General features: G+C 41.1%; 1 protein-coding gene across 4 annotated transcripts in view; it reads left to right on the top strand.

Annotated features, from left to right (window-relative positions):
* ARHGAP26 (Rho GTPase activating protein 26) overlaps nt 1–27291 on the top strand; it is a 724944-nt gene that overhangs the window by 431543 nt on the left and 266110 nt on the right. For all 4 annotated transcript variants that reach the window (XM_077473114.1, XM_077473113.1, XM_077473112.1 and 1 more), the window contains one exon: nt 4583–4742. In XM_077473114.1, the coding sequence (XP_077329240.1) occupies nt 4583–4742 (160 nt within the window). The remainder of the gene's footprint in view (nt 1–4582; nt 4743–27291) is intronic.

Raw genomic sequence — 27291 nt, 5'->3', positions numbered from 1 at the left:
TAGGTCTGATGGCTATTGTTTTGGCAGGGTGACTCCCTCCCCTTCAGGCTATTGCTCTGGGATGTCCCAGAAAGTAATGAATAATAGCCTCACTCTGTGTCCCGTGATGTATTATTAAGAAAATAGGATTTTTTTGTCATACTTGTCTTTAAAATCATTTTCTTTGAGCACATCATGGGACACAGAGGTACCTTGCCTCTTTTTGAAGATTAAGTGCTTGCTACAAAATTGCAGTACTTCCTGTATGGGAGGGGTTATATAGGGGATCACTTCCTGTCTAAAGACCATTGGTCTACCAGAGTCCATTTACCTGAAGATGGAGTATAAACCAGTAAGTAAGGAATAATAGCCTCACTCTGTGTCCCGTGATGTACTCAAAGAAAAGGATTTCACAGGTAAGTATGATGAAAAAATCCTATTTTTTGTGGACCAGTGACACCAATACAGTGATCAGTGCTAAAAAAAAATGCACTGTCACAGTATAAATGACACTGGTAGGGAAGGGGTTAACACTAGGGGTGATCAAAGGGTTAAGTGTGTCCCTGGGAGGCGCTTACTGTGTGGGGGGACAAATACACTGTAGCAAAAAGAGGCCCATGTTTCAGCTTAGCTGAAACCCAAGATCTCTCTTTTGCTCCCTAACAGATCAGCGGTCTGCCTTGTTTACATAGGCAGACTGATGCCCCGTCTCTCCTCTGAATGATTGGTGGGTCACCGAGGTTTGGCTCCCATTGTGTCCAATCACAGTGGGAGAGGCACTCCGGTGGTGCGCGTGCCTCCCCTACACCGCGTGCACAAAATCATGTACTAGGTACATGATTTTGCACAGCCGGGCCACCCTGCCGCAGTATATATACGGTGGGCGGTCCGGAAGTGGTTAATACTGAGAAATTCATCGAATGTATGGCTCTCCTTTAAACAACAACACAAAACAAATCAACACAAAAGTAAGGGTGTTGTATTTCTTACCGTTTGAGAAAGGACCTACTTTTGAAGATTGTAACTACTCACTTTTCCAAAGCCCAAAGCTTTACTTTCTTTCAATTCTTGAGTACGAATTCAAATGACACGAGGAGATGTCATGGTCTCCACTTTCTGTAAGGGAAGATTCTGTAGAAGATTTTGGCCTAGGCCAGGAATTGAGGTGAAAACCTTGATTTTTATCTCCTATATCACCAAGCATTTTTGAGACAGATCATCACCTCACTATCTGGGAGCTATAGATCTGAATCACAATGTGAATTTTTCTTTTGCACTGACCTGCCAATAGTGGCAGTAAGCCAGGCAGCATGATTGCCAAGTGCTGTAACATTTTTAAATAGCTTTAAATTGTTAATGAATAAAAAATGTTAAGTTGTCTGCATTCAACTTAACAATTTGTTTCAAACCCATTACGCACCAAAGCAAGAATTTTTATTTCTAGCTTTGTGTTTTACAGCAGAATTATAATACTGTACTTTTCCATTAAAGGGAAACTATAGTGTATTCTTGGGAATTACACATTCTGAGTTATTGTTGTGACATTCAGAAAGGAATTTTTTGTTAAGAATGTTATATTAAATATAGAGAGTTGCAATTCCTCACTCTAATTATTTGTAGACCATGATTAGCTTTAGCTGCTTAATGACTATGGAACCAAGGTCTGTTAGCCTTAAAGCTGAACTCCAGGCAGATATACAAGACACAGATAAGTTCAGCTTTATGTTCATGAATAAACTATTAGATGCAAACAATATAAGTACCTGAACTATACATGGCATCAGCCCCCGGCAGTCCCTCTGTACAGCAGAGCTCAGACTGTGGAAGGCAGAAGCAGCACAATTGTCCAGCCAAATGTGTTGCACTTCTGTGCTTCCACGATACATGCTATTAAGAAGAGACAGCAGATTCACAGAGAGATGTGCTCATCAGTGCATTGCTTTCAATGTCCAGCCGTGGCAAGACCAGACAGGGCTGTGTTGTAGGCAGAGTTGTATATATCTCAGAACTAGATGGACAGAAATACAAATTCTTTGGTAGCTAAAACAGGTCCTGTATTTTTATGTGTATTTAACTATTTGCCTGGAGTCCAGATATAAGGTCGCCATAGCCTTATCTGAAATCTCACAAGGTTACAGGTTAGGACCATGTAGGTGTAAATTGTTGGGGTACACAGAATTTCCCAAGGATCTCTCTAAAGCAATAGTGCTATTACTTTACCTGGGAGCCATAGGTGGATGGTTGGGGGTAGGAGGTTAGTGCATATCCTCTGGAAATGCAAAGTTCCCCAAAATCTTACTAGAAAGGTCTTCTACATTGTGCAAGGGCATAAACTTATGAGATTTCAGCTGCTCAGAATCCCCTGAGGTCTCATTGGAAAGAAGATGTCACCCCCTGCATTATGGTAACCAGGGGTGAGGTAAGTAAATATTTTTTCCTTACAGGTGTTTGTTTTTTTACATTAATGCTGCTTGCAATGTTGGGGAATTGGCCCCTTATATATTAAGTGGATATTGTATTTATGATTCTAGGTCCACTTTAAAATACATGTTTAGTGCAATGTCATACGCTGTCCTTACTGCTGAAAATGTTGTAGAAATACAATGTTTCCTTTATACTGTCCCTTTGCCAGCTTAGGTGAGCTCAGTTCGCATACCGGGGGGGGGGGGGGGGGGGGGGATACTAGTCTACAAAGCTACAGAGCAGGTTTATACTTTTTTTTTTTTTGTGGTATAAATGCATCATTTTTAAAGATGCCTAAAATAAAAACAGATTGGCAGATACCCTCAAAACTATACTTGTGGGTAAAAAAAAAAAAAAAAAAATAGGCCTTTGACCAGATTAATTTTTTTAAACTATAATGTATTGTTTCCTTAAGTATGTAAACCCTAACAATTAACTTTTATTGTTTTCTCCCTTTTGGTATCTTTAATATAGTATTGAAAGCATTTTGTTGTTCAGTGAGGGGAAAAAAGTATTCGATCCCCTGCTGATTTTGTACGTTTGCCTACTGACAAAGAAATTATCAGTCTATAATTTTAATGGTGGGACGGACCGAAATCCTGCAGTGCTCGCAAGGTCCCCCTGCTCAAGAAAGCACACGTGCAGGCCTGTCTGATGTATTCTAATGAACATCTGAATGATTCAGAGGAGAACTGGGTCAAAGTATGGTCAGATGAGACCAAAATTGAGCTCTTTGGCATCAGCTCAACTTGCCATGTTTGGAGGAGGAGGAATGCTGCCTATGACCCCAAGAACACCATCCCCACCATCAAACGTGGAGGTGGAAACATTATGCTTTGGGGGGGTTTTTCTGCTAAGGGGGACAGGACAACTTCACTGCATCAAAGGGACGATGGACGAGGCTATATGTCATCAAATCTTGGGTGAGGACATCCTTCCCTCAGCCAGGGCATTGAAAATGGGTCATGGATGGGTATTCCAGCATAACAATGGCCCAAAACAACAAAGGAGTGGATCAAGAATAAGCACATTAAAGTCCTAGAGTGGCCTAGTCAGTCTGCAGACCCTAATCCCATAGGAAATATGTGGAGGTTTGTGTTACCAAACGTCAGCCTCGAAACCTTAATGACTTGGAGAGGATCTGCAAAGAGGAGTGGGATAAATTTCCTTCTGAGATGTGTGCAGACCTGGTGGTGAACTACAAGAAATGTCTGACCTCTGTGATTGCCCACAAAGGTTTTGCCACCAAGTACATAGTCATGTTTTGCGAAGGAGTCAAATACTTGTTATACTCATTTAAAATGCAAATCACTTTATACCTTTTTTAAAATGCGTTTTCTGGATTTTTTTGTTATTCTCTCTCACTGTTAAAATAAACTACCATTAAAATTATGGACTGATCATTTCTTTGTCACTGGGCAAACGTACAAAATCAGCAAGGGATCAATTACTTTTTTTCCCTCACTGTATCTTTTTCATAACTGCAAAAATAATACTTTTTGACCTTGTCAGAAATGTAAACCTGTCTCTTTGCCTACGTTATCCCAGTGAGTGGTCAGCCCTTGGTCTACAAGTCAATTGTTCCCTATGCAGTTGATAGTAAGATAACAGGAGTGCTTTTTGAAAAAGGCCGTGGGCAGGGTTGACTCCACTTTCTGACATATTCAATAGGTATTTTTCTGTACTTGCAGGGCCTATAAAGGAATAAAACATTGACAAATCTGTATTGCAGAGATGTACTTGTGTGGTTTTTATTTTGCACTGACATGCAATTTAAGTGTGTGCCAAAAGGGTTGTTTTTTGTGCCTTTTCATATTTACATACCTAAGATGTAAATGTTTACATATGTCTTTGAACAATTACATTTAAGGCCTCATTCACACAGGTCCCATCCAGCATGAATGATTGGTTGAAGTTGTATGCAGGCAACCTAAGTTTCTCTATGTGAATACAGTGGCTGTACAAACAGGCACTTGTCTTGTTTTGACAGGCTTTCAGGGGCAGGTGAGAAGCCCAGTGTGAATATAAACTATATTATTTCGATTTTATGTATGTTCATTATACGGTTTTCTACACCTGATGTGTTGTGCATTGAAAACAAATTTTGCTGCAAATTAAAAATGTTTTTGTTTGCTTTCAGTGTTGCTGCTAATCATAAGCAAAACTTGATGACTGTAGCCAACCTGGGAGTGGTTTTTGGGCCAACACTTTTGCGTCCCCAAGAGGAAACTGTAGCAGCCATCATGGATATCAAATTCCAGAATATTGTTGTTGAAATAATTATTGAAAACCATGAAAAGGTAAAAAAAAAAAAAAAAAAAAATTCTAAGAAACAAATATGTCTTTGTTATATTACTTCTATTCTGCCTTGATCGCAGCCAGTTAAATACATTAAGTGCTGTCCATTTGACAAACCGTTCCCAGATGCTTTGTTCAACACTGTAAACAAGGGATAGACCAGGAACAAAGCAGACTGCAAGGTGATACATGAATTTGGGGTCTGAATACTTCTGCAATGCAGTCAGATTTCTTAGACATGAGATGGTATCCTCTTTTATTATAGCTGACCCCAGATCTCTTCTGTAATGTGTTTTTTTTTTTTTTTTTTTTTTTTTTTTTTTTTTCTTTGGGTGCACAATTGATCATGGTTGTGCCTGTTTGATCTGTTCCTTGATCAAATCTTCTGGTATTTAATAAGACACTAGCATATTTTTGAAAATGTGATTAATTTTTGGACGTAAAGTGTTTACCTGTTTATATCCAGTACTGTGCAAAAGTTTTAGGCATGTGTGAAAAATGCTGTAAATTAAGAATGCTTTCAGAAATAGAAGTGTTAAAAAAAAAAAAAAAAAAACTATTATCAAATAACAAAATAGGAACTAAATGAACAGATAATAAATCCAAATCAAATCAATATTTGGTGTGACCACCCTTTGCATGAGAGTATGATAAGATATAAATAGGTTTGCCTCAGTATGGTGAGAATTGAGGAATCCTGAAATGTCTTCATTTTGTGTCCCTAAAAGCAGATGGCAATGCTAACTGACTGCATTTTCTCAACCGTTTGTGCCACCCCTATCCATTTCCACCTGCTGTCAAGGTAGTCCTCCCTACCACCTATCACACCCTAGTCTATGAGCAAGAAATGCTACACATGAAAACATTTGTTGTGATGATCAATAGTGTAGCCAATAACAAGTGTTTCAAAGTGTCAACATGCAGGGAATATACACCAAACAAAGTTGTAACTACAGATCATGGAACCACTTAGTAGAATGTCGATGGGGGCCCCCATCAACACCTATATGCAGCAATTCTGTTGCTGATCTTCACATAAAATACAGTATGTATAAAAAAACGAATCCCCCCCCTTCAAAATGCTTACATTGTGTTGCTTTGCAGCCTGAAATGAAAACACACGTTTTTTTGTTTTATCCAGCTGTATTTACTCAGCACAAATTATAACATCCAGCGAAAGAAAGGACACCAACATGTCAGAAAAAAATAAAAAAACCTTTAAAAACAGAATCACTGAGTTGGAAAAAGGATCCCCCTCCTAAAGATGACTAGTAAACTCAGTCGGGTGTAGCTAATCACCTTCCCAATGACACGCAACACCATTTTACTTTCAACTATGATCGGCTGTGGTAATTTTTGATTAACTCAGCATGAAAATAGATTTCTTGGGGAATTTTATTCCTGGTAGCACTGAAGCCAAGCAATCAACTATGGGTGGCAAGCCAATGTCAAAATATCTGAGGGATACAATTGTGGACAGGCACAAGAAAAAGATTGATACAAAAAAAAAATACACACTCTTTATCAATGCCAAGAAGCACAGTGACGTCTATTATTAAGAAATGGAAGGTATTTGGTACAACACAGACCCTACCTGGGTCAGGTCGTTACTCCAAACTGAATGAAAGAGACAGGAGGAAACTGATCAGAAAGGCTACCAAGAGGCCTACAGCAACTGCTGAAATGGTTGCAGTCATTTATAACAGAGTGGTCATTATGTGCATGCGACAACAGTATCACAAATTCTCCACGAATGTGGCTTGTATGGGAGGGTTACCAGAAAAAAGCCACTCAAGAAAGGCTTTATGCAATCATGATTGAGCTTTGACAGAACACATTTTTAAGATTCTGAGGCCACATGAAAAAAGGTGTTATGGTCAGATGAGACCAATGTCTGGTGGAAATCCAATAAAGCTCACCATCCAAATAATCACCATTCCTACAGTAAAGCATGGAGGTGGTAATATCCTGTTATGGGGTTGTTTCTCTGCAGCAGGGACTGGAGCACTTGTCAAGATAGAAGGAAGAAAAGATGGGGCAAAATGCAGTCAAATTCTTGGGGAAAATTGGCTGCCCTCTGCCAGAAAGTTGTCAATGGGAAGAAGTTTTATCTTCCAACATGACAATGACCCAAAGAATTACCACAAATTGAATTTGTAGGGGAAAAAGGTCAGTGTTCTTGCATGGCCTAGTCAGAGCCCAGACTTAAACACCCATTAAAAATCTGCAGAATGATTTGCAGTCCACAAACGGTCACCATCAAATTTAACAGAACTTGAGAAGTTTTGCAAAGAAGAGTGGGCAAATATTGCAAAGTCTAGATGTGCAAAGTTAGTAGAGACATATCCTAAAAGACTAAAGGCTGTAATTAAAGCAAAAGGTGGGTCACCAAAATGCTGACACACGGGGGTGATCCTTTTTTCAACTCAGTAATTCTATTTAAATACAGCTGGTTAAAATAAAATCATAATTTCAGTCTGCAAAGAAACAAAGTGTGATTGTTTTAACCACTTAAGGATCAGAGATTTTCCCCCTAATGACCAGGCCATTTTTTTGAGATAGGTCACTGCGTCACTCTGACAATTGCGCAGTCGTGCGATCTGTACCCAAACAAACATCGACGTCCTTTTTTTTTTTTTCCCCCACAAATAGAGCTTCCATTTGGTGGAGTTTGATCACCTCTGCGGTTTTAATTTTTTGCGCTATAAACAAAAAAAAGACTGACAATTTTGAAAAAAATAAATAAAAATAAAATATATATTATTATTTTTTTTTTTTTTACTTTTTGTTATAATAAATATCCCCCCCCCTCCCAAAAAAAATAAAAATAAAAGGAACTTCTTCATCCGTTTAGGCCAGTATGTATTCTTCTACATATTTTTGGTAAAACAAATTGCAATAAGCGTATATTGATTGGTTTGCGCACAAGTTATAGTGTCTACAAAATAGGGGATAGATTTATGGTGTTTTTATTTTATTTTAATTTTTTTACTAGTCATGGCGGTGATCTGCAATTTTTAGTGGGACTGCAACATTACGGCGGACAGATCAGCAGGGAAGGGGTTAAAACCAGGGGGCGATCAAGTGGTTAAATGTGTTCCCTCGTAAGAGTTTCTAACTGTGGGGTGATGGGACTGACTGAAGGAGGAGACTTATCGCTGTTCATAATTACTACGAACAGCATTTCCTAACCTTTTCAACATAGAGGAACCCTTGAAATATTTCTGCGCTCTCAGGGAACCCTTGCTAAAAATTTGAAATCTACAACTCATGATACATTAGTGTGATGGTCAGTGGGAAGAATGGTCCTTACACTTGTGGCCATTGGGAAGAATTACCTCCTTCCAGATCGTTAAAAAAAGATCAATGGTGTCAGTGGGAACTTATCTGAGAGGCAGAAATTGCCCAATGCTGAAGGAACCCCTAGCAACCTCTGGAGGAACCCTAGGGTTCTACGGAACCCTGGTTGAGAATCACTGATCTAGACTGCAGACTTCACAGTTTAATTCGCATCAATATCCTCCCTAATTGGGCCCCCTCCTACCCCTATTATATCTGCATGGGCTACTGTGGCTGCAATTATGCCACTGCCACCAATTAAACAAGACTTTATTGCCCAAGAACCACATTCATTAGCTTACAGAACTATCTGCTTGTCTTGGCCTAGAATAAATTAGACCATCCAGTAAAATTTCAGAAATTCAGTGAATCACTTTTTTTCAGCTTTTGTTTGTCTGATTATAAACATTTGTGTAGATATACTGTATACTATATTACCAAAAATATTGGAACGCCAAACTTTACATGCACATGAACTTTAATGGCATTCCAGTCTTCGTCTGTAGGGTTCAATATTGCGTTGGCCCATCCTTTGCAGCTATATCAGCGTCAGCTCTTCTGGGAAGGCTGTCCACAAGGTTTAGAGGTGTGTCTATAGGAATGTTTGACCATTTATCCAGAAGTGCATTTGTAAGGTCAGGCACTGATGTGGACGAGAAGGCTTGGCTTGCAGTCTCTGATCTAATTCATCCCAAAGATGTTCGATTGGTTTGAGGTTATGACTCTGTGCAGGCTAGTCAAGTTCTTCCACCCCAAACTCGCTCATCCATCCCTTTATGGACCTTGCTTTGTGCATTGGTGAGAAATCATGTTGGAACAGGAAGAGGCTATCTCCAAACTGTTCTCACAAAGTTGGGAGCATGAAATTGTCCAAAATGTCTTGGTATGCTGATGCCTTAAGAGTTTCTTTCACTGGAACTAAGGGACCAAGCCCAACCCCTGAAAAACAACCCCACACTATAATCCCCCTCCACCAAATGATTTGGACCAGTATACAAAGCAAGGTCCGTAAAGACATGGATTAATGAGATTCTTCCTTTTAATATATAAAACATACAATATTGTGCAAACATATAAACAATAATTTTTGCAAAAACAATCCTAGTGCCAACAATGTGTAAATAAATTTCTGCACATTACTCTCTTTGTTCAAACAATGCAAATAGCAAATTATTCTGTGCATTTTACAGTATTTTTATACTGCAAATTGTGCGGAAACTGTGCAAAAGTTTTATTGTCCACTGTTGTACAAGTTTTATTGTCCACACAAAAAAGATCTTCTCTATGCCAATCCCATATTTTCTTACTTATATTCAGCACAAGAGAATATCATTGCAAAACTCCACATATTAAAGCCAATTAAATACATAAAAACACAATGCACTCACATTTTAGTATTAGCGCACTTGGTATATACAGCATGTATTGGTTCTAGCGGGTGGCTCCTGCAGTGCTATGCTGTGTGCGACTGGCTGCTCCCAGTTTTGGGATGCTGCTACATACCTAAGCCACACTCTACTCTTTTCCCCATCTAGAGCTCATCAGTCATATTCCCTGACTTGACCCATTAACCTCAATCTATTCATAAACTGTTGGTTGCTCTGATTCTTTTGGTGTTTTTTTTTTTTTTTTTTTTTTTTTTACAATCAAAAGAAGGTTAAAAGGGATTGAAATTACACTGTGAACTCACTGATGCATTGTCACCCTTTGGACATAAAATTTTAGGTGGACCTTAAGTAAGTGACAAGCAGATTAAAGCCCAATTCTAGTTAACATTTTTTAAGCGATTACAGCAGTTCTTTGGAAATAAAAGATCAAACCATGTGAGTACTGGCTAACTGTGAAGAAAAATATAAATGAAGGTATGTAAAATAAATAAGGATCATTTAAGGACCAGAACTTCAGAAGGGACTTAAGAATGGAAGAAATGAAGTGGCAAGAAACAGCCCCAACACCCCTTTCACACCAGGGCGTTTTGCAGGCGCTATAGCGTTAGAAATAGCGCCTGCAATCCGCCCTAAAGAAGCTGCACTATTGTCTGTAGTGTGAAAGCCTGAGGGCTTTCACACTACAGCGGTGCGCTGGCAGGACGTCAGAAAAAAGTCCTGCCAGCAGCTTCTTTGGAGCGGTGAAGGAGCGGTGTGTTTACCGCTCCTCCACCACTGCTCCATATTGAAATCAATGGGGCAGCGCTGTAATGCCGCCAGCAAAACGCCGCTATTGCGGCATATTTCCGGCGGTTTTAACCCTTTCGCGGCCGCTAGCGGGGGTAAAAGCGCCCCGCTAGCGGCCGAAATGCGCGGTAAAACGCCGCTAAAAATAGCGGCGTTTTACCGCCGACGCAAAGGGCGGTGTGGTGTGAAAGGGGTCTAACTGTTTTCCGTTACAAGTTCTAAAACATTTTAATCTAGGTGCCCAGGGAGACCCCTGGTCTTTCAGGATCTTGGATACGCCCCAGATTATGCTTTAAATATGGGTTAATATTCAAGATTACCCATTCTGTAGTAAGCTTCAACTTAAAAGCTATTTAGAGGTGGCTAGGATTTTTAAGTCTTTCTGGTCACCTACTTACCGTAGCACCTACCCTGTGAACAAACCATGTCTGAAATAGAAACCAGTGTAACAAAATTAAAGTGATATCTATATAACGCTAAAATTGATCTTGTTAAAGAGGAATTGGAGTCTGCTCACATAATTACAATTTGGGCCCTGTCAGTCTCTAAAATTCTTATGCTTGCCCGTTCTTTTCTGTTTTTAACACGTCAACCTATTCACTTACTGTCTAATATATCCCACCCACTTTCAGATGTGCTGAGCTCTCTCCTCTAGCCCTATTCACTTCACCTGTCAGTACCATAATGTTATGGCTAATTGGTGTACAGCTAACAGCCTGTATGCACGTGAGTGCCTAGGCACCCTCACATACCAAGAAGCTCACTGCTGTATTATACTGCTAAAATTAAAGCCAAAAAGAATGTGTTAACCGTTTGTACTCAGCCACAGTATATTTACTGTGGCAGGGTAGCATGGCCACGCCGGATCACATACATGTAAGTCATCCTGCTGCTCTTGTTGGACACAGCAGCCGGGTATCGTGTGATCACAATGTCTGAAAAGCTGTTATGAATTAATTTTATTCATAACAGCTGTGTTTCCTATAGTGATGCTGTGATTGTCTCACAGCTATCACATGGTACCTGGGCCACTCACAGCACCCTGTACCATGTGATAGCTGTGGGCCAATCACATCACAGAATAGGTAATCACAGCTGTTACGAATGTAACCCATTCATGAAAGTTCAAAACGTTGTTGCAGTGATCATCACTATAACAGCAATCAAAGTGTAAAAATTTTTAAAAAAAAATCCCTGATCACCCCTAGTAGTTTCGCTACGGTGACACTGAACTACTCTGATAAAAAAAAAGGAAAGACTTTTTTTTTTAAAAAGCTAACAAAAAGAAAATGTTAAAAATTTAATAAAAAACATATTATCACTTGTCAGTATCTCTGATCACCACCACACCAGTCATATGATCACGCTGTACTAAATTGGTGATGGTATGAAAAAAAATATTTGATTTAATTTCATTTTCCAGAAAATTGAGCCAAAAAAATTGCAACTTCAAAAAAACACTCCATGCCTCTTACTAAAAGCCTCACACTGTCTACTTTCCAACCTGTCCTGGCTTTTTATGGGACTCAAGAAATAAGACAGGCCACAATTACATCAGGATTGATCAATTTACAAATATATATAACATCGTTTGTAGACGCTATAAAACAAACCAATAAAAATATAGTTATTGAGATTTTTTATTTTATTTTATTTTTTATTTTATTTTTACCAAAGACATCTTGCAAAATACATTTTAGCCTAAGTTTATGAAGAAATTTTATTGGCTATATTTTATAACCGAAAATAAAAATCTATATTTTTTCTAAAGTTTAGGCCGTTTTTTGCTTATATGGATAAAAATAAAATGCTACCAAAAGAAAGCTTTATTTGTGTGAAAAATATATTAATGTAATTTGCATACAGTGTTGCATGATTGTGTAATTGCCAGTTAAAATAGTACAGTGCTGAATAACAAAAAAAAAATGGCCTGGTCGTGAAGGGGGTCAAGTGGTTAAAGAATACTTCTTTAGTATTTCTAGATGTTCTATCACATAGCACATCCTCACTGTTTGAGTTCATGTCTACTTTAGGGTATTTTAGGATGTGGAAAAGCCAAGAGCAGGAAATAAAGTCCCAGCTACTCAATCCTCACTTAAATGTAAGCACAGGTGACAAAAACTGCAGACTGGTTTGATGATTTACTTGCTGTGTCATTTTGACACTGGTGTTTTGTGCATGCATTCAAGTGTCTGTGCTCATCATGTGTATGCATGCTGCCAGTGCTGCTTAAAACGAGCTGCTGCATAATTGAAAACATATGTCCTCACTGGAACAAGGTCTCAGCCTTACGCCTATTGTGTTTTCTTTGCCAGTGTCATGTATTATTAGTAACTATTGATTCTTTCCAACATAATTAACAACTTCTAATCTCTAAGCTGTCAATAAAAAGAATTGTCTGAGTGTGTCCAGGCTGGTAATCCTTGAAACAATGCACAGCTTTGAATGCATTCTGTCCTCAGCCACGTATAAATGTATAAAGGCTTCAACCCTTTTGCTGCCAGCCCCTGTTCTCCATTTTGTACACTCAGATGGCCAGACTAATTTTGCAATTTTTCCATTAATTTTTTTATTTTTCAATTTCTCTAGTTTTCAAAGTTTGTAAAAGACCTCCCAAGCCACTTTTTTTTCTGAAAGTACATAATCAGTTGAATAAAATGAAGGTGCTACTGATTTCTAAGGTCCCAAAATATTTGCGCAAATGTTTCAAAACAAAACAATATTTTTGCTAAAAATCCACTAAAATCATAATTAGCAGATAAATACATGGACAATTTTACAACATTCCTACTAAATATAAAAGCTTAACCTGTATTGAGTTGATAAATATTTGTAACTTTTTTAAATTGCGCCTTTATGTGAAATGGTGAAAATTGAACAAGACGCAAAAGTGTAAACTTCTCTAAAATCTGAAGGATTAAATTTTTTCCTTTTACAGCTTTCAGAATTTGTGAAAGACCTCCAAAACCATATCTTTTCTGAAAGCATATGACCTCTAGAATAAAAAGAAGGTGCTACTGATATTTTATGCCTCGCGTTTTTTGGACAAATGTTCATCAAACCGGGGGTGTGGTCTCGGCATGCAGCGGTGAAGACGTACCTTCCTTGAGCACCGGCGCTGACCCTGCTATTATAGCACTTTTCTACTGCATGAACACCTTCAAACTCCCGGGAGAGATGGGCAGGCAAACCGGCAAGTCCCTGCCGAAGAAAGGCGCACCCGAAGGCTCGATTAAGAGGTTCCTGGCCAAGCCTGAAGAGGTTGGAGCCATGGATGGCCTAGGCCGCTCTGCGCATAACACAAGCGCAAGTGCAAGCGCCACCCCCGCCACAGGCCTGAACACAGATCGCAATCCCCGGCCTCGTCGGCGGGCTCTGACGGGGAGGGGAGTGGATCAAGACGCTCGGAGGTGGCGGCCCAGGTGAGCGGACTCCCCACTAAATTGGAATTTGCATCGATGCTTATGGGGCTCGAGAATTCCATAAAGAGGGAGGTATCCGCGGTCCATTCAGATCTTGCGCAAGTGTTGGACCGGGTGGAAGAGACTGAGCAGAGGCTGGACAGACATGCGACCACCATTAGGCCTCTACAGGCAACCACCCGCTCACTCGCCATCGCCCACCGGTCGGCCCTCTATAAGATCGAGGACCAGGAGAACCGCAACATACAGAACAAAATCCGTATCCGGGGCTCCCGGAAGCGACCAGTGATGATGACCTCCTCCCGACGGTAAGAAGCATCTTTAATGGACTATTGGGCAAAGCAGCAGACCACCCTTTAAAAATTAATCGCGTTCATAGGGCGCTCCGCCCGCGCAATCTTACAGTGGAAACTCCGTGTGATGTGATCTGCAGGGTGCACTACTTTGAGAAGAAGGAACACATCGTGAAAAAAGTAAAACAGACCCCAGTTTTGGACTTTGATGGGGCGTCGCTCACCTTCTTTCCTGATTTGGAGCGCCGCAGGGCTCTGCATCCCCTAACTGAAAAACTGCGCTCATCCTCTATTAATTATCGATGGGGCTTCCCTGCTGCCCTGATTGCACACAGAGATGGGAAGACGGCGGTTCTGCGGTTTCCGGAGGACCTGGAAAAATTCTGCATGGATGTCAACATCTCTCCACCGGATTTACCCGGATGGCAGGAAGGCATTCCACCCCTTCCGAACAATCCTGAGATACCCTGGCAGAAGGTGTCTCGCAAGCACTGCGTCTCCTCCTTTAGCCCGTCTAATTTGCAAATATAGAGGGCTTGCCTGATTGCACTCTCCAGTCCATTATCCCGCTCCGTTGTTTTGGCTCCCCTGGTCCCGCAAGTATAACAAGTATCTTTTATTACTTTTTCTTTTTGTCCTTGTTTTTACCACCGAATTCTCAAGGATGCCTACAGGGAACCGAACTCAACGGATTGGAGTTCTTATACCCATACGGTCAGGACCTCAATGATGGTTCACGAGTTATAAGCCTTAGTGCTATTATTCCATAACCCCTGGCGTATGGGTCTATTGTTATGATCACATTTGGTTGTTGTTCTCAGTTTTTGTTTTTTTTGGTTACATAAATTATGTGCTATACTTTTAGTATATGTGATATTATGTTCCTAGTAATTTGGGGTGGAGGCCGGGGCTGCGATCTGTGATGTCTGTCCTAGATGGTTGCGGGTTGCTGCTGGCCGGCTCCTCTCGGGCGGGTCTCTGCCCCCGGGCTCCTGCTGTTTTGCGGGCGGGGGGCCCGGGGGTGGGGTCCCGGTCGGTTGCCCCTTTATCGCACTGCAGTCGGTTGCGTGCGCATGCTGCTCTAGACCCAGTTTGGTCTATGTTGCGTGCGCTGCGAGTGTTGCACGTGTTGACCCGTAAACTTTTCCTTCTCACTCCTTTCCTTTTCTATCTTCTCTTTTTCACCCTCTCTCTCTCACTCCCCCCCCCCCCCCGTCCCTTACCCTCCCTGCCTCAGGTCCTATTTACTAGTGGCCATTTATATGCAGAACCCCCTGATGGAGCCCCATGGCCACGGTGGAATTAATATCATTAAATGTGAGGGGACTCCATGCCCCTGGTAAGCGTCATAACTTGTATCGCGAACTGGGTCGCCTGCGGGGGGACATTGTCTTGCTGCAGGAGACCCACCTTACCCACACCACCTCTGTGAAATTATTCTCCCCGCAATACCCAACCTGGTATTACAGTCTATCAGATGTACATAAGGCAAAGGGGGTGGCCATTGGGCTCCGCAGGGGTACCCCTTTTAACATGGTTGAAATGTTGAGTGATCCTCACGGACGTTTTCTGTTCCTTAAGGGCAGTCTGGGTGGGATGCAATGTACGTTGGCAACCCTATATGCTCCAAACCGCGATCAGGCCACCTTTATCACAGCTACTCTTAGAAAATTGAGGGATTTTGCTTGCGGATGCATAGTCCTGGCTGGAAACTTTAATATTCCATTGGAACCGGGTCTTGACACGTCCCTGGGGACGGCCTCGGTTCCTTTTAAACGTCTTGCATTCATTCATAAGCGTTTATGCGACACCCAGTTAATGGATGTTTGAAGGATGATGGGTAGAATTTGTGAGAGGGGAGGCGGTGGATGCCAACGACCTATGTTTCCTGGGGATCCAGATTTGGGTACAAAGATCTGTGCCACTGAGCGCCAGTTCGAGGGCAACCCACAATTAAGAGTCTTTGTGATATTTCCAATCCGACACCCTATTTAAAACAGTAGCTAAAAAGTAAAGTTAGGTAGAGCCAAGCCCCCCAGCCGTTTGGGTCTGGCTAGAAGGGCTCGGGACAGTCTAGGACGTTTTCTGTTCCAAACATATCTTCCTATCAGTGAATCTATTAGCGTGAAAAAAAACAGCCGGGATACCCACTGGGATCATCTGGAGCAAAAACAGTAGCCTGGGTAGGATATTGTACTAGCATGTATTTCTCCACTCAGGCTAAGATGGGACCGAGGCAGGCTTTAACTTTCCTCCTTCCCCCTCTAGATCTTCCTCTCTTTTTCGTCTCTTTCTATCTTTCTTCCCCCCGCTTACTTTCTTACAGCTTGGTTCAATGTAAGTTACTTGATGCAACAAGAGACTCTGCAGTTATACTGTTGTAGCCTCAAGGCTCTGCTGGTGCTTGGCCTCCCTGCTAGGCCTGTTGGGCTTAGAGCCTAAGTGGACGACTGCTGTGGAGTTGCTAGCAATATGATGCCCTACACCTTGATCACTGTCACTTGCAGTTCTTGTCTCACTTTGTACGGTGTATTGTATGTACCAAGCTGTGTTCTTTTCCAATAAACATAAATTAAACAAAAAAATTAAACAACATAAACAACATAAATTAAACAAAAAAATGTTCATCAAACCGATATATTTGCAAAAAATACACTACAACCATTAATAGCAGATAAAACACAGCTAATTTTACAAAATTCCTGCTAAATCCCTACTAAATATAAAAGCTTAACCTATATGGAGTTAATAAATAACAAAGAATTTAAAATGTAATTTTTTACATTGCGCCTTTTTGCAAAATGGTGAAAATCAGAGGTATGCAAAAGTTTCTTAGAAAATCTGGAGGTTTTCCTTTTTCACTTACAACTTTCAGAATTTGTAAAAGACCCCCCAAATCATACATTTTCTGAAAGCACATGGCCAGCAGAATAAAAAGAAGCTGCTACTGATTTTTAAGTCAGCGCAATATTTGCACAAATGTTTATCAAAACAATATTTTCGCAAAAAAAAACACTAAAATCATTTATAGTACACATAAACGCAACGTAACTTACAAAATTCCTGCTAAATGGCTACTAAAGCATTGTTCACATGTGGCATACTAAAGTGTATGCCCATGGAGGGCCATGTTTATCTGCACAGCGATGAACAGGTGTTTCATGCATCCCCGTAGAGGCAGTCCCATTATGTAAATTGGGATGCAACGGCTGCACAGGCGTAGCTGCTTTTCCCAATCTGATATCCGTGTGGATGTGGGTACATGACCCCGAATGCAGACAGTGTGCGCTCAGGGACATGCAACCGGACCTACATGGATGTAAAATTGAGAGCAATGGCTCTGGTCGTGCAGTTGCTGCATCCCAAATGACATCAATGGGACTGCCTGCACAGAGATCCACGGAACACCTGTGCATCCCTGTAAAGGTACGCTGTGTATGCCCTGTATGAACAAGGCCTTAGGCCCCTTTCCCAAAAGCACACCGATTGGATCTGCCTGTTCGTTTTTCCAGTGGGCCCAATCGGACCACCCATTGTTCTCTGTAGAGAGGCTGAAGTAAATGGAGATGTCTGTTTACACCTACTTGCATCCAATCCAGTCCAGTCAGCTAAAAAACAGAGGGATGGGAATCCCATTCCCCATCCATCTAGCAGATCGGATCAGATGGTATCCGATGGAACTGGACAGGTGGTCTGTTTCCATCCGACCTGGCTGTGTCCGTATCCACTCTGCATCAGCGGAGCAGACAGAGACCTATCATCCGCCTGCTCAGCAGGGATCAGCAGACAGATCCCCAGCTGAGCACGCAGATCTGCTTGGCAGTGTCTGCTCCATGTGAAAGGGGTCTTACCAGGAGCTGCCTTTCCATTAGGGGTGCTGGGGCACCGCCCCCCTGCAGGGTGCCGGACCCATGTTTGTATGAGTTTTTTTGTTTTTTTTCAAGCCACATAATGAGAACCTGAGGCTCTAATTGGCTTGAAAAAGATTGGGCTCAAGGGGCGCAGAGCATTGCACCCCGAACCCACCCACTTGTGACAATAGTGCATTAATATTCGCTATTGTCTTCCGGCTTCTCCTGAGGAAGCTGTGGTGGGAAGAGTGCTGGGGGAGACAGTCACCCCGGAGAGGTGAGTGTGGGAGGAGAGCCATCGCCGTGGAGAGGCTGGGTGTGGGCAGACCTGGGGGGGTGCTGTCCCCCAAAAAAGTCACTGGGTCTTACTATATTTTTTAATTTTTTTTTCTTTTTTGGGGGGTCTTTGGTGAAATAGAGGGGACACATCTGGATCCCCCTGAGCCCCATGCAGCTCTTGAAGCCGGTGGGAGAGGCAAAGAAGGGATACTGGCTTATGATGGTAGCGGGGGGAGTAGTTTTAGGTGGAAGGAAGCGGCAGGGGGTGGAGAGGCTGGGGACAGGGAAGCGGCGGCATGAAGGGTGGGGGGTCGAGTCGCTCACATTTAGGGTTAATAACACTGATCAGTGTTATAGAATTGTTCAGCAGAGTCTTCTGAACAATTCTGCTATAAGTTTATGGTCATTGAAGTGACCATGAGCTTATAGGTGAAGGAGAAAATAGGACTTGGCTACCTGCAGGCACTTCTGTAACCTGGCAGTGAAAGGGTTAAACCTAACTGCTATCATTTGTAGTTGTGGGATGTTGTAAATGATCAAATAATTTAGTGAGGTTTAAATGGTCATTTAGTACATGTCCATGCGTGGATGCATGGATGCATTTGTGGGGGGGGGGCGCCTTTTAGCCCCGCCCATTAGCTATTTAAGAAATGTCAGGATGGCGTGCATCGTGAATGACGATGGATCTACCACCGGAATTTTTTTTCTCTAATAAAAGGAATTGTCAGGAACGGTCTCTGTGATTTTATTTCTTCAGACTTTAGGCTGGGTTGCCCTTAAGACTTTTGGTCAATTTCTATCAGTGTACCATTGAGACTATTCTCCACTGCGCTGTAGTGTGGTATGCCAGCTGCAAGGCGGAGGATAAGAAGTGCCTGTCTTGTGTGGTGAAAACAGCACAGCAGATCGTAGGAACAGAGCTACCAAATTTGGACACCGCACATGCCAGCCGACTAAAAAAAGCGGGCAAAAGCTATTAGTATTGATCCAACCCACCCCGATTACAGTGTGTTTTTCCCATTGCCACCTGGGAAAAGATATAGCACACTAATCGCTTAGTTTGAACAAGCATACTTTTTTTTCCTAGGGCTGTATTGTCCATAATTCCATCAGGTATAGTGTTTCAGGAATTTTATGTGGAATTCTAAAAAAAAAATAACATTTAAATTTTGATATATTTACATAGATATGTGAGCATGTGCTAGGAGTATGCATGTGGTTTTGTTGAGAAGTGTTTTATTGCTGCTGTAAAGAGTACCTGGAAAAAATGTTGTATGTATACAATGACAATAAAGTCTATCTATCTCGCCAACCTAGCATGCATTGGTCAATGGCGTCAAAAGAGTACGATGTCACCAGGTGACATCACCGAGTGGCCCTGCCCCTTAGCTTTTTAAGAAATGTCAGACGGCGGAGTAGGCAGACCGTGAGAGACTTTGGTGCGGATGGAGCTTTTTTTTTTTTTTTTTTTCTGGGTCAGCGGGGGCGACGGGCGTCCTGATTGGTGAGACTTGTTTTTAATGCCCCTTAAACACCTGCTTTTAATGCCAGTGTGAACTTCGCCTTAGTGTGAATTATTCAAAATTTTCAACAACGACTGAATCAGACAGACATTTTTTTTTACAATAGCATCTGCTAGAGATGCTTTTTGTACACATCAACTCCTGGCCTTGATTAATGAGTGCCATACATTGCCACAGAGTGGGAGAGTGCTGATGTTTTTTTTTTGCCGTGTGTAGCATGTCCAGTGTCCTCAACTAGTTAAGAGAACAATCAGGGTAAGGTCTTCTACCTTAGGAAAACCTTTGACCAAGAGTAGTGTTTCTGGGCAGAGCAGTTACAATGGAAGGAGTCGCTACTATGAAAAAAGAAAAAAAAAAAACTTTCTGCTTCACCCTTTTTTTTTTTTTTTTTCCTTAAGACCACCCAGATCTTCTCCAGTGCTACTGGAAAAATGTTCTGTCTAGATAAGAAACACAAGTTACACATTCACATTTATATTATGTTCAAAGGGGCCCTAGAGATGTTCCAGGAGGTGAGGCTGTGACCCATAGCAAGAGGATGCAGGCTCAGAAAAACTAGGTCATGATCTGCAGACTAAATTAGTTTTCAGATAGAGGTCCATCTGTACAGAAATATCTTTCAGGTATGCTGTTTGTAAAGATTTTAATTGGGTTGATATTTAACTCTAAATCTAACCACATATGTGTATATCTGCAGTGAGAGTCCATCTAAAACATGGCTTCCTCTGACTACAAGTCTCGTAACATTTGTAAAGAGATTTGGTGATGTCATTACTGTGCTGCATGCTGGAAACTTTGACACAATGCAAATCCCTGCCTCTACTAAAATTGCTGCCTTCACATAGAGACATGGTGCAGAATAAAGCATAGTAAGCCAGTGATAGGGAGAGATCAGCTGAAGGGAGACCACAGACTAATACTAGTCACTAGTTGGTTGACCTTTGCCTTCCTATTTTGCACACAACTTCCAGTTCAGGTCCTCTTTTTGTTGGTATGATTTAAAGTGTTACAACAGTAAAATCTGCCTGTATATGCAGTGATGCATGTTTGTTATACTCACTGTGGAACCTAAGGGGTTAATCCTCTGCATTGTGTAAAAATGCTGTTTGATCCTGTCTTCTCTGATCTTCCCTTTCTTTTACTGTCCCCAATCCATCTGCTGATAGAACAGAACCTTGAGGGACACTCTGCACATGCTCAGTTTATGGTATATTGCTAGGGAGGTTTTTTTTTTTTATTTTTTTTTTGGGTGCATGTGATTAGCACAGGGTCAATTGACAATCACCAGACAAGGTCAGAGGTAATGCAGTCTCATAGGACAGCCGGAGGAGAATGACAACTTTTCCTACAAGCTTTAACCAGTGCTTGGCCAGACACTGATAGAAGCCACGAGACTGCTGTATACTGCTGTTGAGAAAAGGTATTTATCAGTTCATATTTACTAAAAGACTTGCATGCCATGTTCTGTATACTGCGGGAGACCAGATATAGTAAATGCAGGGTCCTGGGTTTCATAAATTTTTTTTTGATTTGATGATTAAGCATATGTTATATCTACCTAACTTTACATTAAGGCTTTACAGGAAGGCCTAAAATATAAAAACCATTTCATCACTGTTTAAGCACTTCCTAACCACTTGCTGACCCAGCCTTTTTCTGACATTTGTTGCTTACAAGTTAAAATCAGTATTTTTTAGTAGAAAATTACTTAGAACCCCCAAACATTGTGTGTGTGTGTGTGTATGTATATATATATATTTTTTTTTTAGCAGAGACCCTAGAAAATAAAATGGCGGTCATTACAGTGTTTTATGTCGCACTGTATTTGCGCAGCACTCTTTCAAACAATTTTTTGGGAAGAAATGAACTTAATAAAAAATAAATAAAAATAGTTACCCCAATGGTATAATGTGAAAGATAATGTTATGCAGAGTAAATAGATATCTAAAATGTCATGCTTTAAAATTGCATACGCTCGTGGAATGGCGACAAACTACATTACTTAAAAATCTCTATAGATGACGCCTTACATTTTTTTTTTACAGGTTACCTGTTTAGAGTTACAGAAGAAGGTCTTGCACTAGAATTATTGCTCTTGCTCTAACGATCGTGACGATACCTCACATATGAGGGCACGGCTTATACATTTGCTTCTGTGAGTGAGCACGGAGAGATGGGGCATTTTAAATGTTTTTTTTCTTATTTATTTTACTTTTTATTTTTACACTGTCCCTTTTCTTATCATTTTTTTATCACTTCTATTCCTATTAAAGGGAATGTAAACATCCCTTGTAACAGAAATAAGCATGACAGAGAGATCTGGGGTCAAAAGACCGCAAATCTCTCATTTACCTTTAAAAGCAAAAGAAAAAAAATTGACACTTTCACTTTAACAAAAAAACAAATCATCTCTTTAAGCCCGAGAACCGGAAGTGATGTCGGCAGTCGCTCCAGTCCTCCAAGGGCATAGAGCCAAGTGGGGGCCATCTTTGCCTTACTCAACTTCCTGCCTATCCATCCAACGGATTGAATGGCTTCCGAGTTCAGTGATGGCTCCGGTAAACCGAGAAACAACCGGACACTCCCGCCAACTATAAAAGGGATCTTGCGGCACATCTGCCTCTGGGATCACTTTTATAGGAAAGCTGGCTGCCTAACAAAAAAAAAAGATACCAGGGTTAGCCATAACCCCGGTATTTAATGCCAAAAATCTGACATACATTTACAGTTAGTCTGTCAGCAAGTAAATCACTCCTTTCAACTAATATAGAAAGATATTCTGTCTACAGTGCCTTGAAAAAGTATTCACACCCCTTGCAATTTTTCAATGTTTGTCATGTTACAACCAAAAACCTAAATTGCAGCAAAAGGTGGTTCTACAAAGTATTCACTCTGTATCGGGGGGCTGAATACAAATGCACATCACACTTTTCACATATTTATTTGTAAAAAAATTGGAAAACCATTTATCATTTTCCTTTCACTTCACAATTATGTGCCACTTTGTGTTGGTCTATCATATATAATCCCAATAAAATACATTTACGTTTTTGGTTGTAAAACATTTCAAGGGATAGGAAAACTTTTTCAAGGCTCTGTATATAGTGCTTGATGTGTAAAGCACAATTGAACTTTCACTTTAAAGTGATTGTAAAGTCTTGTTGTTATTTTAAACTAAAAAAATAAAATAAAAATGTTATACTTATCTGCTTTGTGCAATGGATTTTCAGAGAGCAGCCCGGATCCTCCTCTTCTCGGGTCCCTCTTCAGGTTTTCTGGCCCGTCCCTCCCTATTAAGTGCCCTTACAGCAAGCAGCTTGCTATGGGGGCACCCGAGTCAAGCCACAGCTCCCTGTGTCCATTCAGACACGTAGCTGTGGCCCGGCCCCGCCCCTTTCTCTCCTCATTGGCTTGACTGACTTTGACAGCAACAGGAGCCAGTGGCATTACGTTGCTGTCTCAGCCAATTAAGATGAGATTCCCAGATGGCCAAGACAAGCCTACAACATCACTGGATAGTAATGGGGCTCAGGTAAGTATTAGAGGGGGTGAGCGGGGCTGATGCACACAAGGTTTTTTATCTTAATGCATCGCATTCCTTCTGCCTTTACAACCAATTTAGGTCAGTTAAATGTATTCCTGGTGCATGAAAACAAAAGATATTCCCAGTCTTACTTTGTTTTATAAAAAAATAAAAATAAAATGCAGACCCAGCCTTGGTGAGAAAAGTTTGTTTCTTTCCAGCATGCTACAGAGTAAAATACTTTCTCTGTGGGGGAAGCAGTAATTTCTCTGCAGAGGTCTGACACGCCTTCTGCTGAGTCAAAGCTCTCCAGTTAGGAGGAAACTTTAGATTTACTAAATGCAGAGCTTTAGAGTGGCCGCTTCATCCATACAGAGGGCATATGTCCCATGTTGCAGCTGCTGGTGGGGAACAGGCTTTTCTAATTAGGCTGTTTCTGCTTTAGAAAGAAAACTGACTATAAGACATTAAACACTTGTTTTGATGCACCCAGAATGTAATAATGTGGATTTAACCACTAGGCGTCCGCGCTATAGCCGAAAGACGGCTGCAGTGCGGACGTCAATTGCTGGTTGGACGTCCCTGGACGTCCTCCTGTTTACTTCCGCGATTTGCGCTCCAACGAGCACGCATCAGGGAAATTCTGTGCTGGCGTGTCCCTTGGACACAGCCAGTCACAGATCGCTGTAAATGGCCAATCACAGCAGGCGTTTTACATCGCGATCGGCGTGTCCAATGAGAGATGATCTCATATGCAAACATATGAGATCATCTCTCATCACCGGCTCTCCCTCCTCACACAGAGACAGCGTGTGAGGAGGGAGAGATGAACGCTGCAGCGTGAGTTAAAAAAAAAACAGAAAATGAAGTGCCCACATGTCCCAACTGTCCCCAGTGCCACGTATAAGTGCCATCTGTCATCAGTGCCACATAGTGATAGTGTCACTTGTCATCAGTGCCACGTATCGGTGCCACCTGTCAGTGTCACATGCCATCTGTTATCAGTGTCATGTGTCATCAATGCCACGTATCAGTGCCATCTGTCATTAGTGCCATCTGTCATCAGTGCCACATATTAGTGCCATCTGTCATCAGTGCCACGTATAAGTGCCATGTGTTATCAGTGCCACGTATAAGTGCCATGTGTTATCAGTGCCACGTATAAGTGCCATCTGTCATCAATTGCACGTGTCACCAGTGCCACATATTAGTGCCATCTGTCATCAGTGCCACATATTTGTGCCATCTGTCATCAGTGCCAAGTCAGCGTCACGTGTCATCAGTGCCACGTCAGTGTCACGTGTCATTGTCCTGGTGCTCCAGGGCCTTCAAAAGTGTAATAGGTAGTCAAGAAGTTAGATGTGTAATTTATGCTCCTAGAACACGTGATGGTGCTCCCACATGTGTGATATCACCATACTCAGGAGGAGTAGCAAAATGTATTTTGGGGTGTCATTTGTGGTATACACATGACATGTGAGAGAAATAACCTATTAAAATGACAATTTTGTGGAAATAAAAAAAAAAAGTCTTGATTTTGCAAAGAATTGTGGGAAAAAATGACATCAACAAGCTCACCATGCCTCTTACTGAATACCTTGGAATGTCTACTTTCTAAAAAGCTGTCATTTTGGGGGGTATTTGTACTATTCTGGCATGTTTGGGTCGCAAGAACTAAGATAGGCCACCAGTATTTGTAGGCTCTCTAACTTTCACAAAGACCAAATATCATCTACTAATTCGAGTTATTTTTATCAAAGATATGCAGCGGTATAAATTGTGGCCAAAATTTATGAAGAAAAATTAATAATTTGCTAAATTTTATCACAGAAACAAAGAAAAATATTTTTTTTTGGTGATCAAATGCCACCAAAAGAATGCTCTATTTTATGAAAAAGGGGACAAAAAATTCATTTGGGTACAGTGTTGCATGACTGAGTAATTGTCATTCAAAGTGTGAGATCACCGAAAGCTGAAAATTGGTTTAGTGCCCTGTTGTCAAGTGATTAACTACTTACTGTTAGCTGTTGGTTTGAAGGTCTAAAGGTTTATTTTTTTCATCTTCTCTGCATTAAGATAAAAGAAAACCTTTACAACCACTTTAATGAGTGTATAGGCTAAGAAAACTGCTGCAGTAGTAGTTTGTAAATTTAGACTTTTGGGCAAGATGTTGTAGGAGAAGACCTTTCCTCTGTCCGTGTTATAGCTGTGTAGCTGATAAATCTTGTAGCTTCTGCATCTGCACAGAGTGCTCTGACAGCTGACTCGTACAGAAAGAGCCGAAGGTTCATGTGCCTATTAGCTGTCCTAATGAGAGATACACGTGCTTGTGGCAGGTCAATGATTAAGCCAGTATTGAAGGAAGGATTGAGATATCAACTGTTTAGAATGTATTTTGAAAAACAGGTACAAAATAGGAGTTCTCATATTCTACTCCTATCAATTCATTTTACGTTATCTGGTATTGGGCAGCATGTTTGTCAAGATTTTAATAGAAAGTGTTTCTTTCAAGCAGAACCGTAGCCCAAAAAAATAAAAAATTCCAGTAAAACATAAAATGACAAAACCAACATCTGCTGCATAAAATATACACCTTCAATCTAGAGGTTCCCCCAGCAGTACTTTTTTTTTCTGCCAGTTCATTTGAGCCCAGGTCACCCTGGACCCACCCCAGCCTGTAATTGGACAGTGAAAGGAGTAGCAACTCAGTAATAGGCTCATCTCCTGTTTTACTCTGCTTTCTCTCCCTGTAAGTTCTCTTCTTCCTGGCAGCACATTAATTGATTGATTCATTGCACTGCTTTATCCTGATACCGGGTCAAATTCAAGTCCTTTTACTGCTTACATTAAAAATACATTTAGTGTTTTCTTAATGATTACACAGTACACATATATGGCAGTACTTGCGCTAATGCAACCGGGGACCTACACAAAGAGAGTCTAAAAGTTTAATGTGATTCCTTTAAAAGATTCATCTTCAATAGCGCCACATCCTTGCTGCTCTCACAGCCAGCTGCCACTGGAAAGTGCAAGCATACAAACAGAAGAGCCCACAGGCTCTGGTGCAATACTCTAGTTTTTTTTTTTGTTAAAAAAAAAAGATAAAAATGTGCTCACAAAGATATCACTTCCAAAGCAATCAAAGCTTATCAGTCAATCACTTCAGATGATACAGATTCATTTGTTGTCCTAGAAGTCGCTTATCTTGGGTTCTATGAATCGTTAAAAAATGCATTCTATTGTGGATTGTTTCCTCTGACAGTCTCCGTGAAGGCAGTGATACGGGCATGGCAGTTGCAAGTTTGTGGGTGTTATGAGGATCCCAACAGATTACCTGCCACTCCCTTATGGCACAATTCTCGTTTGCCAGAATTTCAATCTATCCCAGACCCAGAGATGTGAGCAATGAAGGGTATTAAAAATATTGCCAGTATCTGTGAGGGGGGAACCTTATTAGCCTTCGACACCTTAAAAAAAGGCATAATTTATCAAATAGATATATTTTTTTTTGATTTCTTCAACACAGGCATGTTTTTTTCTACTAATTTGGTTCGCAACCCCTAACCATTCTTCAGTCTAACATGGAATCTCTATTGCGAGATGACCAGCTGGACAAGCCCCTTATCAATATCTATAAGGCACATTTTCTATCAGTCCATTTTGGTCTGGGGGGTTTATAATCTGCATGGCAGAAAGATTATCGAGAAATGGATATGGAGAACTGAGAGGATGTCTGGGAGTACCCCTTTTTACAACTGATTGCAGTTCAAGTCTTATTCAGTATAAGTTGCTTCATCGCATTTATTTAACTCCCCTAAAAATCTATCCCAGGGCCTCTGGCCAATGTTGAAAGTGTGGCGGCAATGATGCAGGTTTCCATCATATGCTATGGGCCTGCCACAATTTGCAGTCTTTCTGGGGTACAGTTATTCTGTTCATAACTTCTCTAACCACTATCGCAATCTCCCAAACAAACTCAGTCCGTTTACTGGGCTTGATGGTTTCCTTGGCACACCGCAGGGCAGCCAGAACCCTACTAGGGTTATTATTATTCTATGATCGAAAAAGCTATTATTTTAAAATGGAAACAACCTGTGGAACCCTCCTTAAATTTTTGGTAGTCCTTAGTTAATGCAGCTGTACCTTT

This window comes from Lithobates pipiens, unplaced genomic scaffold, assembly GCF_037356315.1.
Source record: "Lithobates pipiens isolate NorthernLeopardFrog02 unplaced genomic scaffold, aLitPip1_a1.2 Scaffold_8, whole genome shotgun sequence".
Lineage (NCBI taxonomy): Eukaryota > Metazoa > Chordata > Amphibia > Anura > Ranidae > Lithobates > Lithobates pipiens.
Note: the sequence above shows the minus strand (reverse complement) of the source record. Positions and strands in the feature narration are given on the sequence as shown.